Raw genomic sequence first — 18,784 nt, 5'->3', positions numbered from 1 at the left:
GGGAGTTAATTTGCTGGCTACGAGGATAGTATTTAAGGTACTTAGTCACACACAAGAGAAGTGCAGCCAGAATGAAAAAAGTAGCAGTGGGTGGCAAGAAAGAACATGTTCCTACCAAAAGGTCATAAGAAGCTACAGGTTTTTCGGCCCGATCCTACCATCAAACGGTTCCTCGAATGAAGCCGGTGTATGGTGAATGCCAGCACCTGTCGTGGGTAACTTGAAATCCGCAAATCGAGTCCAAGCATATCGTAAACCTCTCTGGTTTAGTGGCACGTAAGGATTCTTTGCCTGGAGCATTCAACGGACCGGTTGACCTTGGGTGCGTCCAGTGAATTTTTCTTTATCCTGCTAAGCTAGACGATAATGCGGTTTTATTTGCTATCACTGTATGTTGTCTGAGTAATTATGCTCATTTTCAGTGTTCTGTTCTTTCATCTCTTCCGTCTAATCGTAACATCAACGTCGTGGCCAACCTAAAAGAAACATACATACAAAGTACGTCGTTCCATTAATGGATCATAACTAACTAACTCTCTAGCCTTCTTAAACCCGAAGGTTCATGGCTGCAGCAACACAGGCCTTCCATCTGTCCCTATCTTGAGCAAGATCTATATACTCTTTTCCATCCCTACCGATTTCCCTTAGGTCCATCTCAACGTTGTCCCTCCATCTTCGTCTTGGCCTTCCTACTGGTCTCTTACCATCAGGTTTCCCAACAAGAATCCTGTAAACTCCTCTTTCCTCTCCCATTCGTGCCACATGGCCTGCCCACCTAAGTCTTCTTGATTTAATTATTTTAATAATGTCTGGACATGAATACAAATTATGTAGTTCTAAATTATGTAACCTTCTCCACTCACCTGTCTCCTCATCCCTTTTAGGTCCAAAGATTTTCCTAAGGATCTTATTTTCAAATACTCTTAATTTATGTTCCTCTTTCAATGTAAGGGACCAAGTTTCACACCCATATAATACTACAGGCAAAATTACTGTTTTGTATATTTTAACTTTTAGTTTCTTAGATATTAAACGAGAAGACAAAAGTTTATGAAGAGAGAAGTAACATGCATTTCCTGAATTAAGCCTACTTTTTATTTCCTCTTTAATATAATTTTCATTTGTTAATATTACTCCTAAGTATTTGAATTTGGAAACTGTTTCAAACGAGTTGTTATCAATAATTAGATTTTGATTATTACCTAACACTTGGTTTCGGCCTGTAAGCATATATTTAGTTTTCTCTTTGTTAACTTCCAAACCTATCTCTTTAGCAGTTTTGAAAAATATTTTACCATTATTCTTAATTGTATTCACATCATCCCCCAGTAAGTCTACATCATCTGCATATGCTAACAACTGAGTCACACCATTTAATTTTAGTCCTTCTTTAGTTTCGTTTACCTTCCTAACAGCATATTCTAAGGCAAAATTAAAGAGAAATGGAGATAATGCATCTCCTTGTTTTAACCCATCATGAATTGTAAATTTGTCAGACATATTAATACCCACACGAATTTTACTTTCTGTTTCACTGGTGCATACTTTTATCATACTAACAAGCTTCTTAGGTATTCCAAACTCTACTAATATATTATATAATTTATCTCTTTTGACCGAATCATATGCTTTTTTGAAATCAATGAATAGCTGATGGACATTTTGATTATATTCCCACTTATTTTCAAGTGTCTGTCTGATGTGAAAAATTTGATCTGTAGTTGATCTGTTACGTTTAAATCCACATTGATAATCACCTATAATTTCATTAGCATATGGGGTTAGTCTTGTTAAAAGAATGTTAGATAATATTTTATATGTTGTTGAGAGTAGAGAAATTCCACGGTAATTATTGCAGTTCATTTTATCACCTTTTTTAAACACAGGAACAATTATGGATTCTTTCCACTGTTGAGGGATTTCTTCTTTATTCCATATTAAACAAATTAATTTATGAATTTGACATATTAATGAATTTCCACCATATTTAATTAACTCAGCTGGTATTAAATCAATGCCAGGTGCTTTGTTATTCTTTAGCCTTTTAATAGCATCTTTAACTTCAGTCAAGTTAGGTTCTGGAACTAAAGGTTCTGCTGTGTGTACTTCATTCACTTCTGATTTATCTCCTACATGGACATTTAAAAGGTCATTAAAGTAGTTCTTCCATCTATTTAAAATATCGCTTGGGTCAGCAAGAAAATCACCATCTTTATCTTTTATCAAGTTTACTTTAGGTTGCCACCCCTTTCTAAACTCATTTACACCTTTATATAAATCTCTGATATTTTTATTTTTGCTGTTTGTTTCAATTTCGTTAATTTTGGTTTTCAAGTAATCTCTTTTTTTACTTCTAAACGTGCGGTTAACTTCTCGCTTTATTCTATTATAATTGTTTAGATTTGTATCATCAGAGTTATTTAACCACCTAAGTCTAGCCTGATTTCTTATTTCTATTAGATTATGACATTCATTATCAAACCATGGCTTACTTTTTCTCGGTTTATGGTATCCTATACTTTCTTTAGCTGCTGATTCTATTGCATTACGTATGTGCTCCCAATTCTTATTTACGTCTGTTTTATTTATATTTTCATCATCATTTAAATCCTGCAAAACATCAAATCTATTTGACAGTTTAATTTGGTAATCTTTCTTAATTCTTTCATCAGTAAACTTTCCTGTATCAAATTTTAGAACTTTTAGATTTTGTTGCTTATGATTTATCACTGAAAGTCTTTCTCTTAATTTAGCAATTACTAAATAATGGTCACTGGCACAGTCAGCACCTCTATGTGTACGAACGTCAATTATACTAGTATGCCTTCTCTTATCAATGAGAATATGATCTATCTGATTATGAGTTTTACCATCTGGAGAAGACCAGGTATATTTATGGATATCTTTATGTTTAAAAGTGGTACTTTTCACAATTAAATTCTTTGAGGTTGCAAAAGTAATCAATCTTATACCATTATCATTACTTAATTCATGAAGACTTTCTTTACCAATCGTGGGTTTAAATGTCTCTTCTTTGCCAATCTGTGCATTACAGTCACCTAACAGAATTTTCATATCATACTGAGAAAATTTATCAAAGACCTGTTCTAACTCTGTATAAAAATCATCTTTAGTATTATCATCTTTATCTTCCGTTGGTGCATGTATGTTTATTAAAATAATTTTACACCACCTACCCTGTAAAACTGCATATGATATCCTATCATTAATAAATTCTACTGTCTTAAGATCTGAGATAATTCTATTATTTATGAAAAAGCCTGTTCCAAAATTATGATTTTCAGTACCACCATAGAAAAAAGTATAATTTTTAGTTTTACAATTCCCTTCTCCTGGCCACCTAACTTCCTGGACAGCTACTACATCTAATTTATACTTGACTATCTCATTAACTGTACACTGAAATGCCCCAGGCCGGTAAAGGCTCAGAACATTCCAGGTGCCTAATTTAATATCCTTATTCCTAACGTAGATCTTATTCTTAGTCCAGGGACCTCCCAAAGTAGTCCCCACCCGGAGATCCGAACGGGGGACTATTTTACCTCCGGAATATTTTACCTTGGGAACATCCATGGCCTTATATTGCTGATTCTTGACATGGCTTTTTACAGTGCAGAGTTGTCAGCTCTACGCCTAACCCCCAATATGAATGGAGGAACTACTACACAAGACGAACACAAACACATTAGACAGCACAACTACTACACAAGACACACACAAACACATCACAACTATAACAAAATATAAACACAAACACACCACAACTACTACACAAGACAAACACAAACAAATTAGACAGCACAACTACTACGCAAAACAAACATACTAGACAGCACAGCTACTACACAAACATACTAGACAGCACAACTACAACACAAGACACATACATACACACCAACGATACTACACAAGACAAATAGAAACACATTAGACAGCAGATTTTTAAAATTTCTTTTAGTATGTTACACTTACATATATTGCGCACAAATAACACCAATTAGTTTTCAAATGCCCACTTTTTGCCTTCACACAGGCATGAAGCCTACGGTAAGCTCCGTGAAATAACACATTTTAACGTTAATTTTTTGTTAAATAAAAGCTAAACTGAAAAACTTGCCTCAGGTCATTTATAAATTATGTAAATTCAAAAAATTCCCAGTGAATAGTCACCTTGATAAAGAACACTTACTTGAAAACTTCCATTCTTCCTTCAATCTAAGACCTCCTTGTACGGCACCTCTGATGTTGATGTTGAGATGAACAGCATTTCATTTAATTTCGGTCATTTTAAGGTATGTTATAAATAATTATTTGTAAGAAGCGGTTGATCAAAGTTGCCTCACGAATCAGGTTGCAACTATTGCTCAAACCAAGAAGATATCATCTTGCTTGTAGGCCAACCTCCGTGGCGGAGTGGTTAGCACAGTGCGCTAGACGCCAGGGGATCCCTGGTTCGAATCCATGGTTGGGCATGAGTGTCCTTTGTTAGTGTCCCTTCATCAATTTCATCATATCACTCATCCTTATCTTCGCGATTAGCCAGAAGTGGCAGAAGAGCGAAGTAAAATAATCAATCGTGTTTTTAGGGTGTGGGGAATCCGGTGATCAGGAAGGACCTTTGCCCTTCAGCAGCGAATTCGTTTTCGAAATCCCCTCCTTTCGATATGCCACTTTAGTAATCAAAATTTAGAAGAAAATGCATCTGCTTTGAATTCCTCCCAGAGCATTCAAGCTAATCTTCTTGTTTGCTTTCTGTTTAGATATTTTCCATCAGGTATCTAAACAACAGAAAAGAAAACCACACAAAGATTATCTTGAAGGCTCTAGGAGGAATTCTAAACGGATGTAATTTTCCAGAATGTCGAATACCATAAAGGTTTATCGAAAGGAAGGAATTTTCGAATACGACTTTGTTGCCGCAGGACAAATGCCCAGGCCTTAGGCACTGTGGAATTTTTATTGTTCAGTGGTATCACTGAACAATTTGAAGTCAAGAAACGTGGGCAATTTGAATTACTATTAGTACTATGCGGTTAGTGAGGAAACAGGTGGGTTTTGTATGTGTCTTGGATTATGAAACTTTGTTGTGGCAGTGTTTGTTTTCAAGCTGGGTGCAGTTATGTTACATAAACGTTACAAGTAGTGAGACTTTATTAAGCCGCGTTTACACCGAATGTTATCAACTTTTTGTTACCAACACGATTAACAACAGATGTTGTCAACAAATGTTGGTAACCAGAACACTAGTTTGACTTTGTTTTCGTTAATAACTTTTGTTAACATTTTGGCTGCAAGATTCCGACTGTGGAGGAAGTTGTACTCTCTGTGGCATTATGTGTCATTTTGCCGCAAGAGAAAAGACCAAGAAGATTGTGGGTGAGCCCTTCACTGCGGGCAAGAACTAATTATAGCGGAAGTGACCTGTTATTTTTTGTCTTCAAATTGTGGACAAGTTTGGTCCCAAAGGACAGGCTTCTCGCGGAACAATTCAACTAAGTTCAGCACTTGATCCTTTGACCACTCCCTCTCACTCAAAAGGTTTTCCCATCATAAATAAATTACAAAAGAAAACACACCTCGCGATGTGTTGTACGAAACGACGCTTTCGCATTCGCTGGCTGGCTGTCACTGGTGTGATGGTGACGGAAGGGGGCGGGGAAAATGTTGCTATTATCGAAAAGGCTCTGTTAGCATGTTTTTGTAACAAATGTTGCTAACATTCCTTGATCTTTACCGACTTCTCGTGGAAAACAAAATTTCTGTTGCCAACACGGGAAATCTGTTGCTAGCATGAGATGTTGATAACAAATTCACAAGCGAATTTATGTGTTAGCAACCCCGGTGTAAACGCGGCTATAAGGCTGCACTGAAAGCTTGATTGTGAATAATCATTTGGTGCATACAATAAATGAAATACACTAAATTTCCCTATTTCCACAGCTTTTATTTTGTAAAACAATTAAAAATATTAACGCAGTATTTTTCCCCAGTAGAGAGTTACACTGGCCTTGCTTTTAATTGCTGTCGAGTTAATTTTTGCTGTTTATTTAACGGTTGAATGTTAACAGTTGTTAGGTCACAAGATATGAAGATGATATGATACGGCGTTGGAGAGTAATCACTTTCAATTCGTCTTCATGCGAGTCAGTGATCGTAGCTTTATCTGCTTTTGTTCTTTTTATTCCATAGATTACTTGATAAAATCTGTCAGTATGTAGAAAGACAGTGTCGTGTCGTAACTTTAGGAAAGTGTTCCCGGTGTTCGCGTAGTGAAATTGAAAATGTGACGAATTGTGCGGATTTGGGAGCTATGGTAGAATGTTTGTCGATGCATCTCGAAGTGTACCCAAGTTAGTAACGTTTATTTCTGTATTATATTAAGACCATTTTTTCTTATCTAACAGTAGGTGCATGTGTGTGTAATCACTTCATCGCAAGTTGTGCTGTGCTAAGTACGACAGAAATGATTACGTAGGGGTTGTGTTGTAAGACGTTCGTGTATGTGTCTACAGTTGGAATGCTTAGTGCTTCTAAGCTCTACAAATACCATGCATTTTTCGCAGAATTCTCATCTTAACATTGTTTTCAAGTACTTTTTTGCGCCTTGAAAGGTGAATGTAAAGAACTCACTCTGTAGCCAAGATACACATTGATGCTTAAGTGATTTATTTCCTCTTTCCACATAGATCACGTTATGCAGTGTCCATCTTCGTTTTGGGTCGATTTTAGTGTTTTAAGTTTATTACATGTCATACATATTTATTAGGGCTAGCAGACCTTCTCCTTTCCCGGACATGCCCTGCGTTTTGTCACGATGCCCGGCGCCTCGAGGAAGTACCAAACTGTTTACTGACCCAGCCTCCTCTCCCCCAGTAGTACCGTATGTAACTTCATCTGAAGTGTGATGTTTTAAAATTGTGTAATCACGTAGGGCTCCGGATTAGCCAGATGGTTAGCGCTCATGTTTTTTTTTTTTTTTTGCGAGCAGCCCCGGGTTCGATTCCCAGAAAAATGTCTGTGTTGAACCAGAACCGTGAGCACCATTGAAGAGCGACTTGAGCTAGCGGGCACCGTTCTCTAAAGCCAGAAATCGTGGGCCATGCGACTCGACGCTCTGACCACGCAGTACCTAATGGAAACAGCGACTTGGCAGGCCCTAGTCATCAGAGAACTGTTGCGCCACGCAGTTTAGTATTTAATCATAATCCACATCAAATAATGCACATCCCCTTACATTAACCCAGTACAACACGGCTTTCTTCCAAATTCTTACCAATCTGTCTTGTATGCAATCCTGTGCCATAAACGCAATTACTAATCGTAATCAGTTAGATGTTGTTTACTATTATCTGTCCAAAGTTTTTGATTCAGTGGATCACCATTATTTACTGCATAAATTATCTAACAGATTTAACATCACTGGAAACACGTTAAAATTAGTGAAAGACGTAAGAAATAGACAACAACGCGTTATACTTCCTGGCTTCCTGTTATATCTGGTGTGCCGCAAGGAAGCGTTCTTGGCCCTCTGTTATTTGTATTATATCTGGATGATCTCACAGACCTCTTTAATTCCCCCATCTCAAGCACAATTCTAATGTTTGCCGATGATTGCAAGATTATGAGAGAAATAAAACAGCCATCAGACATGCAAATTCTCCAAAATGACATTAACAGATTCTCTGAATGGTGTAAGCGATGGAAATGTCCACAAACCCTTCTAAATGCTCTTACATAATAATTTCATTGAAACAAAATATTCTTGAAGGCAATTAGGGTCAAGTGCCCATATTTCGGATACTTAATTTCAAATTAGATTTTCAGTACCTAAATGTAAACAAAATAAGCCATAAATGTGTTTATAAACATTGAACATAAATTTATTAATGTTTCTGAAAGTTATATTAACATTTATAAGAAATACTTGGTATATTTTATGAAACAAAGAATTGTATGCATATTTTTTGTGTGACAAAAAGGTTGCCTAATGTCGGATAGGGTATTTCCTAATTTCGGATAGGGTTACTAATGAGTATTTGGAAAGGGTGCACAATTTCGGATAGTGGAAATTAGGTGCCCGTGCAGCATCCGAAATTAGGAAACCCAGTTGCATATTTAATATGGCGATTCTGTGCGTTCCCCCTCTGAAATAATGTGACTGAAACTACGTAATAATGTTTGCTGAATCTCTCAAGATTATATAAAATTTAGACAGAAGTGAGTAAATACTAACCTTCCAGTTGTAGGCCTTAAGTTTGGATGGTGAAATATTACATCAAAACTCCGGAAAAGTTAGAAATATCAGCCACACACTAAAGAAACATTGCTCAAGGTCACGCACAAGGGACGAAACTTTGGACGAAGTAGCGTATTAGTTGGCACTATCTGCACTTCGACGCTGCTGTTGTAAGGTGGAAATTTCTTGGTATCCGAAATTAGGAACCTATTCGAAATATGGGCACTTGACCCTATACGCTCACCGACCTCCCTCTAGCAAAAGAAGCACAATACCGAGATCTAGGTATCCTCATAGATTCAAAACTAAATTTCGATAATCATATATCAACAATCACAAAAAAGGCAATGCGTATGCTAGGCCTACTTTACAGATTCAACGAAATCAATAACCCGAAAACACTTTCCATTTACTTCAAGACATTTGTGTCCCCCATTCTAGAATATTGTTCACCAATCTGGAACATGGCTGCCCATTCTCATACCTCCAAGATCGACAGTGTTCTCAGCTTTTTCCTCTCAATCGTTCGATATAGAGTGCCTGCCCTGAAACACCTGCCTAAGAGAGATCTGCTTGTAAATCTGCATATTAATGCTCCAGAAACTCGTAGATACATTGCAGATATGTAATTGCTATATAATATCATAAATGGAAACGTAAGATGCAGCCAGCATCCCACTCCACGAACTCTCACTCATACAACTTTCACTATTCCATAAGCTACCGAATCAGTTCAATATGATCTCAAACCAAATAGATATATTCACTTCATATCAATTTTTTATCAGCAACATAGAAACAATTGTACATAAGTAATGCTTTTGTGAAACTGATCTATTTACCGTGGTACTTTTTTTGGCTTGTTTTATTTTTGTTTATTTTATGTTATCCTTTCTTTTGTGTTTTTTTTTAATCTAAGTCTATTGTTTTACTGTTGTTTCTTTCTGGTTTAAAATGGCTTCTGCTCTACTGGAAATTTCAATAAATAAATAAACGCAAAAAACTAAGCTTTTCTCACCCACCATCTCCGATTTTGATGAAATTTGGTATACACCCTTCCTTTATGGTTGAAATAAACCCCCCTAATTTTCTTTCACTCTATCTATAACGGTTTTCATTTTACAGCACTTTGAAATTTCATTAAATTAGTGTTCTCTGTCACTCTTGAGACCCTCGACACAAGATACCTTTGCTAAAATTTTATTTCTTTTCTCCTTAACCAATGATCAGATCTCTTTGAAATTTTACACTAAGTTCAATGAAATAATGAAGATTTCAGAAAAAAATTATCAGCACTCATTTTTTTTTACAATTGCCTATAAAAGGCTGATAATGGACTTTTAACCTAAGTTTTGTGGTGGGAAAAGTAGGTTACGAAAATCTGAATTTTCATCATGTGAGTACGATGGAACCAAAAGCTTTTGATGTTGAAAATCATTGCAAAGACATGCTCTTTCTCTACAAAAAATAAAATTTTTGGTTACATGCTCTTTCACTACACACAAAAAATTTGTTTTTTTATTCCTTCTAATGACAATTTTATGTTTTTTGGATATTGCTTAAAATTTCAGGGTCAATCAGTACAAAATGGTCCGGCACTGGTAGCTCGACCATTTTCAAAAATGTTCATTTGTTTGTCGTAACCCCTGTACAAAAGTTCAAAACATGCATTACTTCTAAAACCAGACTTAGTTTGAAAATGGCGGCCATTTTTGTTTCATGACATGCAACATTTTTGGCCTATGCAGACAGTTGTGATAATTATGATAACTCAGCTAAGAAAAAATATAGAAATTGTGGTAAGAAACATTGTATTCAGTACATGTCAAGCTACATTTTATGTTCCGTATATTTTTTCACCACATCTAATGCAAATGGCTGAAATTTAGGGCCAAAACTGACTGATATTCAATTTTGAAGGGAAATCAATGTATATGATATATATATTTTTTTAGTAGGTAAGCAATGAAATATCAGAGCTATAATTTTTTTAGAGGAAACATATACATCCAAAGCGTTAGCAGAAAATATTTGACACACCTTTTCACTGATAATAGCTACTAACGGGCTTACTATGCCATTCATATCTTGCAATTAATTAATACGCACAATAATTGTAATTGCATGTTAGTTCATTAAAAGTAAATATTTATAATTGTAACTAAAGACGTAAATTTATCTTTTTTTTCCAAAATTCCCGCTGTTGTAACTTTGTTATCAATGTAATATCAATCTCGATTTTTTACAGGTACCTTTTTATGCTGTAAATAACAAATTTTATTAGGTTCCCAACCAGATTTTGGCTTGATTTCAGTTTTAAGTCCACTTGATGCACGGAAGTTTAATCAAGACTGGACTTACAGTTCATTAAAGTGGGATCCGAACCAGTATGTGCCTCCACTGGGTATCGAACCCGGCACCCTTTGATTACAAAAGGACGACGTAACCACTATGTCATCGGGAAGACCCTTCCAACCAGACATACTATATTTGGGGCCAAAATTTTGAGAGAAATGAGCATTTCAAAGACCTTTAACTCAATTAGGAAACCAGTAACGAGCGGAAATATTTTCGGTTAAAATTTTGGATGTATATGTTTCCTCTAAAAAGATTATACCTCTGATATTTCATTGCCTACCTACTAGAAAAATATATATTCTATACATTGATTTCCCTTCAAAATTGAATATCAGTCAGTTTTGGCCCCTAAGTTTCAGCCATTTGCATTAGATGTGGTGAAAAAATATAGGGAACATAAAATGTAGCCTGATATATATATATACTGAAAACAATGTTTTTTTACCACAGATTTCTATAATTTTTCTTAGCTTAGTTATCATAATTATCCCAACTGTCTGCATAGTCCAAAAATGTTGCAAGTCATGAAACAAAAATGGCCGCCATTTTCAAACTAAGTCTAGTTTTAGAAAAATTATGCATGTTTTGAACTACCCTTGTACAGGGGTTACAACGACAAACAAATGAAAAGTTTTAAAAATGGTCGAGCGACCAGTGCTGGAGCATTTAGTACGGATTCACCCTGAAATTTTAGGCAATGTTCGAAAAATGTAAAATTGTCATTAGAAGGAATAAAAAAAAAAAATATTTTTTGTAGAGAAAGAGCATGTCTTTGCAATGATTTTCAACATCAAAAGCTTTTGGTTCCATCATACCCACATGATGAAAATTCAGATTTTCGTAACCTAGTTTTCCCACCTCAAAACTTAGGCAAAAAGTCCATTATTAGCCTTTTATAGGCATTTGTAAAAGAATTTTCAGTGCTGATGATTTTTTTTCTGAAATCCTCATTATTTCATTGAACTATGTGTAAAATTTCAAAGAGATCTGATCATTGGTTAAGGAGAAAATAAATAAAATATAAGCAAAGGTATCTTGTGTCGAGGGTCTCGAGAGTGACAGACAAAACTGATCTATGACACTTCAAAGTGCTGTAAAATGAAAACCGTTTGAGATAGAGTGAAAAAAAAATTAGGGGGTTTCTTTCAACCATAAAGGAAGAATGTATACCAAATTTAATCGAAATCGGAGTTGGTGGGTGACATGACCTCGTTGAAATGGCATGTAATGACCCATAAGACAATACATGAAATCAAACTAATCTTGAATGCCAAATTCGTTCAATTTCAAATTAAGATTCTTAAAGCGTGAGATTTACGAAGTATTACAAAGTTCCTATGAGGATGTATATTATATTTCCTCCTGTCATAGCAATTTCCATCAGTTGATACACCTACCAATGTGCGTTTTTTGTATATTTAATTCCCAAACTTCCTAATATTAGTTAATTAATAATTGCAATTTTTATTTTGATTCGAAAGCATACATGATTGATTTCATACAATTGGAGGCGTAGACTCATTATTCCCATAAATCTGGATGGGATAAGCAAGTGTAACCTCATTAGTGAGGTTTCCCTGCAGAACTTGCTAGTGAAAGGCGACGGAAACGAATTAAATATGAAAGTCATAACGGCAAATGAGTTCAGATATTGAGAGCGAGAGAAAGATTACTTGCTTTTATAGAATTGGCGATTGTGTTGAGCTTCTTCGGAAGAGCTTTACCCACAGCATCAATGTGGTCGGTCGCAACTTCATGATATTTTAAGTCGCCATTTGGCAATTGTGCAATCCTTCTATGCTTATGCGAATTCTTCTGGGGAAATGTGTACTTTGCGTGCAGCGGATGGCTAGTAAATTTGATCAGGGGAAAGGGTTGTTTACTTTAAGCTGCATATTTTGAAACATGTAAAAGCGAAAGTGGAGGACTTATTGTTGTTTAATAGTCTCCCTTCAGTATCGCGGTGATTTAAATTTTTAATCATGGAACTATTCCTTAAGAGTTTTTCACATTTGTCACACAAGCTTTCCAAATATTACGTTTGTGTTGTGTTTCTTTCCAAGCCAGATTGAAAGATTTCCGTGTCACCTGTGTTAGGTACAGTTAAAATCAAGGCTTATTATATGCACAATGTCGCTAGGTATTTGGTTCTTGCCAAAAGAGTAAATAGCTTTTGTAATTGACTGATAACGTTGTTCAGTTCGTCTATTCTTGGAAGAACATAGGCTGAAAGGGGTGAACGTTTCCGAAGACACCCAAATGTCAACTTCTCTTCCACGTAGTACACCTTGGACTGCATTTTGCAAACTAACGAGGCTCTGGCGTCTGGACTTACTGCCAGCATAATGCTGACTTCGTGTTGTGTGCTGTGTTTGTGATTATCCTTTCATCCATTTCATCTTCGCGATTAGTCAAAACTGGCAGAAAAGCGAGATAACATAAATCAACCAATTAATTAGCTCTTGGGTGAATAGGATAGCGGCGAAAAGATGGAAATCACAGGCTTTTGTTGAAGCAAATTGAGGACAACGCCGTGCTCTGTATTTCTGCTAGAAGCGAAATAACTCTGTCTGTAGCCATCAGCTTGTGCAGCTGCAAATTACCCTTTCCGCTAGAGATTCCCGACACCGCATTGGGAGTCGCAACGGGATTGCAAATGCGCCATTTTGATATCTGAAGTCTTATTTAGATATGATAAAACATTTAAAACAAACTATCTGCACAGCTGTTCACCACAGCACTAGGATTTCCACCGTGGTTAAATGCGTTCTTGTATGACTTTGGCTGCCTAATTCAGTTCATGCGGGAGACGGGTTGGACCGTTTAGGCGATAATGAGAATTATTGGTTTATGTAGTTCATTATGTTAGGGCTTGAATTTTGCGTAAAACCCAATTTGGTTATTGTGGACCGATCGGTACATAAGCATGTTTCATGGTTATGTTCGTAGAAATTACTATTTCGATCTTTCGTACCTAATTTCTTAATCGACGTGAAAGAAAATTTTCAATGGACTTCATTCTTGATAACGTCAAGCACTTGTTTATTGTACACTGTAACTTTTAATATTTCAGGAAGTTAGGGAGGAGTATGTTCATCAACAGATATTGTGTATAGGCAGGGTTCGAAAAATCCCGGTCGCCAGGGGGACTAAAAATTTCAGCCTGGCGACTGTGATCTTATGCTGTAATATGTACGAAATGTTGACGATTCTAAGTTCAAATTGCAGTACAGCGTAAGTTAGCAAATGATTTTTTTTTAATCAACGTTGTGAACATTCCGGAGGGTCAGTAATAATTTCTTACTCTTTGTCTCCCAACACCCCATTTCCTGTTTTCTCGAATGATTTAGCGATGTTTTCAATACCGTGATGCTCAGCTTCTTATGCAGAGTGTTTCAAAAGTTGCACAACCCAAACTTTGAAAATGTATATCATGAAAACCGTAAGATATATTTACACCGGGTTTTCTCCAATATAAAGTCTCATCCATTGAGATTTATTTCAATGCTTAAACATATCAGTTTTCTCCATACAGAAAATTTAGATAAATTAATAACTGGCGGAAGGCAGCGTTAAAATTTTTCCAGAAATACACTTTCGAATGAGAAAAATACGTAAGAAATTATCGAAGGGTCATAATTACATGACTGATGCCATGTCAATCTGTCATTTGCGACCAATATTGATCATGTGCAACATTTGATGGATTTTTTATTGGCGATTTTATGGGTTGAGTGAAAAAGTGCCATTTTTGGGACATATATGGCAATGCTAGCAGGTCGAAATATTGCCAACAGACGCACGCCACATGTGCCTAAGTATTGGCTATACATTTACGTGAAAAATCATAAACCAAAATTTTGTGCCAAAATTGGACTCCTAGTCTGCCTCTGGTTACACTGAATTCTCTTCGCTCACTTTCGAAGCTACTATGCCTGTTCTTTTAATTGATTCAGCATGGCATATTCTTTGGAGCAGCACGTGTGCATTGCTGAAGAGTATTTTACTACTCATTCTTACACTCATGTGCAAGAGGTTTTCCAAAGTTTGGGTTGTGCGACTTTGAAACACAATGTAGTATGCACAATTGGTAGTAGGTAGTTTTCTGGCGCCTGATTTTCAGAGCTGGCGCCTAGCTTTGAAGAAAATTTTTCGAGCACTGTGTATAGGTATTGTTTCTGTTTAAAAAAAAAAGTCTCACAATATTCAGCCACCTGTTATGGAGAAAAATTTCTGATGAACGAGATGAAAGATTCCTATTATTTGCAATATCGAGTTTGTTTCAGCTTTGAAGTCCACTGTATGCCTACTCCCGTATGCCTCGATTGCAAGGTGACGACGTTACCACTACGTCATCGGAGAGGCTCATACTCGCAAATAACAAGTTGAATCCTGTTGGGGGGGGGGGTAATTTTTTGTTTTAGTGCCAATTAGTGTTACTTTACATTTTAACTTATTTTGTCCAGGGTTTCCTAGTCATATATTAGTTTTTAGTATTTATTTTGATATAATTATAAACAATGACAATTACATTACGTTACTACAACAAACCTTTGCACTTCTGAGACATGTACATTATCAACTCGATCTAGGTTTAGCGCAAGATTCCCTATGTGATTTTTTTTTTTTTTTTTTTTAAATATTGTTTTTGAAAAGTTCCCGAGCCGCGGTAGCTCAGTCGTTAGGGCGTCTGACTACCGTGCGAGAGACCCGTTTTCGATCCCCGGCGGGGGAGAACCGGAATTTTTTCCACCTCTTCAAGCGGGTCCGGCGCTCACCCATCGTCCTATAAAAGTACCTGGATGAAACTCTGGGGGGTGTGGGGGGGTTAAGGCAGCCTGGGGCGTGGCGCTGATCACATCACCCTCACCTACGGCCGTGATCAAGAAAGCGTGGGCCCTATCCCCACACCCGCTACACACCTTCATGGCGTGGTGCAAAGCACAGGGGAGCACTTTACTTTTACTTTTTTTTCTTCAAAAGTTCCAATTGGGAACAGCGGGACTAGAAGGGTTAATGCCAGATTTGTGCCTATTTCTGTAATTTGTAGTGCGTATAAATTAGAGCCGTCTAGTTAATTATAACTAGGGCTCGGAATTTGAGGAAAAATCCTTTTTTTTCCTAGTGTCCGAAGACTAGGCCCAACATAATATATGTTCATTTTGGGTCATTGTAGGCCAGAAAAAGGTGGGTTTTATTTGCCCTTTTTTGTTTTTCCGGCGTTTTTTGGCTTATTGGTCCTTTTTTAGCCTTTTTTAAGGTCTTAACGGTTTTTTTTTTTTTTTGCAACTTCAACTTTATTCGACTACGTTTTTACTGCCCATTCTCAATTCGAATCATCATCAGTTCACCACTTCTTAAACATCCTTTCTGTAGTAAAGAAATAAATAAATATATTTGAACCATCCCTGAAACGAGAGAAAAACATTTTTGGACGACTGAAGCAGGTATGGTACAAGGTCCTTTAACCGTAACTTGTCTGGAAGGTCGCGCTGTAAGTGGCAACTTTCTCTTGTTTTTGAAGCTTTCAGTTTTTTCGCACTGTGTGTTCCATACCACCAGAATTTTGTATTTTTTTATTCATTAAATATGTAATTAAAACTGAAGTTATTAATTAATTTGGATCACATTTATACGTCCTTTTTCCGTTTTTAGGTATTTTTTTTGGCAATTTATAGGTCTTCAACTTCTGAGCCCTAATTATAACCATCCGAGATCATTAGGAATAAGGGAGAGAGAGTAATGACTGTTTTATTTCCTGTTTAGGCTGCCATTATTTTGATAGACCAAGAGTAGCTGAGCTCTATTCGGCTATTGCGATAGCCTAAGATAATCAAAACTGCATCACGTTAATGTGGGTGCCCACTATAAATAACGCGTTGCTTTATAGGGTCACATGCCGATTTCATAGCCTTACCGAGTTCGTATTATGTAGTTTTTCTGTGCATACATTCAGATTCATTGACTGTCGGCCCTGCACTTTATGCCGTAATAAAACTGGAAATTTCTCTTGGATGGTTGATGTCGGGATTCCTGATGTGCGAGTGAAAGTTTCGAGACCAAACTTTCTCGAGCAGTGCGGGGTCGGATCTGCGAGAAAATGTCTGAAAGGAATGCAAAGTCACCTACTTGCATGCGGTCACGCGGATTTTTATAAGGCCCGAACACTTTGCTGGAACGATTGTGTTGTAAATCCTGTCATTGTCCAGCGTATTACGTATAATTCACATTTAAGGATGTTTCCACAGAGTATTGTAATGCAAATCCCAGGCCTTGATTTGACTTAAATGATTTGTTAATTCAACATCTGCGCTGTGAAAGCAAAACTACTTTACATTCTTTCAAATTAACCATAATTTGAATTCTAAATTGCATTCAAATTAGGCTACAACAATTTTCTAGTAAATCAAACTTATGTGAGCGCTTGAGTAATTGCAGTTTAGATATAAACACAAGTCAATATCATGGTTACATATACTTATATACATAAAGAATGAGAGAGATATTCAGTTTTCTGTTGTCCAGAAATGCTAAAATGTTAAAAGTTATTGTCGTTATTACTATTAATGAGGTTACAATTAAATAATATAATGCCAAACACTCTAAACATTGAATTTTGATGTATATCAATTTTAATATACATAACAATTTTTCTTTCTAAATTTAATATTATTTATTGTTCTTTTTGGATTATAAAAAATATCTATCAAAATACATTAGCATTTAGACATATATATTTATGAGGTTTTGACGAAAATTGCCAAATTAAAATTGAAAGAAGAAGCACTTCAAAAATGAATTTCATTGTGTGCAAATTGTAGATTTGGCATCAAAATCATGCTGCATTAACTCTAATTAGAAGGAATTATGCTCGCCTTGTGTATGTTGGTCATCTAAATCTTGAACATTGCTATGTTTATCGCTATTCAGTTTTCGTGTGATTGATTATGTTATTGCAAAATTTGTGCCAAATATTTTCAAATTGAACCCTCCCTTAAATGTGATCATTGTCAATATGCAACATAACAGTGAAATTGCAAAATGGACTACAAAGAAAATTTTAAAGTACAGAAGATATAAGTGACACAATCGGATTGAGAAAGAACTTGATCATGTTGTATACCAACCATACGTTCACAGATACATGAAAATATTAAAAAATAACCAACATATTTACGCAATATGGAAATAATGAATATTATACTCAATACTAAAACAACCATGATTAAGTTTTTTTTTTTTTTTTTTTTTTTTTTTTTTTTTTTTTTTTTTTTTTTTTTTTTTTTTTTATACATAAGAGCTTATGCTGTGGCTATAAATTGTAACATACCTGATCTAGATTTGGAAAATGCTTGTTCAAGCTCCGTGAACTCGTGTCATGCACGGATGTTCTACCCAGAACTGGATTGACAGTTTAATGCAGACTTTGAACCACTGAAATGTGACTCTCGCTGCTAATCTAACTGGCACCCATTGTACAGTCACGGACACTTCTGGGTTATAACAATTCCATTAACTTTCAATGGAATCGTTACAACCCAGAAGTGTCCATGACTGTACGCTATCGAGAAAATCTGAAGTCTTGATTGGAACAACGGTTATAGCCTAAGCCTCGTCTACATTTGTCTTTTAGTTGTTCTGTTTTAGTTGTAGTAACGATGGGAATGATGAAATTTATCCGAGAACCAGTGCCACCTTGCTATATCTGATAATAATAGACTAAAACTCGATTTCGCAGTGTTTGGCACTAACCACTGGACTTCAGAAACCAATTCGTCTCGATTTATGAGGATTAGTGTCATTGATCTATTTTCCTATACAGTGGCGTGCCCAGTATTTTCGAAATGCGGGTTGCTTATTTGAGTATGGCCCACCAAACCCCCTTTGGGCACGCCAATGATCCTGTAGTCATCATGGTAGAAGCTGAATTGCAAGATGAAACTTCTAAGTTGAGCTCACGGGAGCTCTTCTAAGGAGGTAATGGAAAGTAGTTAAGTGTTTACTATTCAGATTGCTTCTTGCATCTGCTTGAGGATAAAATATTGCCGAGTTATTTATTACCAGTTGAAAAGAAAACTTTCCTGCAACGGTAGGAACAGTTAAAAGTGTCTTGTTCTGTCTCATTTACCTTTTGTGCTGATCTGGTTTTCGCTTTTCGTCATTTCTTGA

At 36.2% G+C, this 18,784-nt stretch overlaps 1 protein-coding gene across 2 annotated transcripts in view; it reads left to right on the top strand.

Annotated features, from left to right (window-relative positions):
- Src42A (Tyrosine-protein kinase Src42A) overlaps positions 1 to 18,784 on the top strand; it is a 163,769-nt gene that overhangs the window by 21,638 nt on the left and 123,347 nt on the right. The window contains exon 1 of one of the 2 annotated variants that reach the window (XM_083139363.1): positions 6,277 to 6,371. The exons of the other annotated variant lie outside the window; for it this stretch is intronic. Within the exon in view, the coding sequence (XP_082995489.1) occupies positions 6,340 to 6,371 (32 nt within the window). The 5' untranslated portion in view covers positions 6,277 to 6,339. Of the gene's footprint in view, positions 1 to 6,276; positions 6,372 to 18,784 lie in introns of those variants that run through there. 2 annotated transcript variants of the gene reach the window in all.

This window comes from Lepisma saccharinum, chromosome 17 (genome assembly GCF_977018435.1).
Source record: "Lepisma saccharinum chromosome 17, izLepSacc3.1, whole genome shotgun sequence".
Taxonomy (NCBI): domain Eukaryota; kingdom Metazoa; phylum Arthropoda; class Insecta; order Zygentoma; family Lepismatidae; genus Lepisma; species Lepisma saccharinum.
This window is presented reverse-complemented; position numbering and strand designations above follow the sequence as displayed.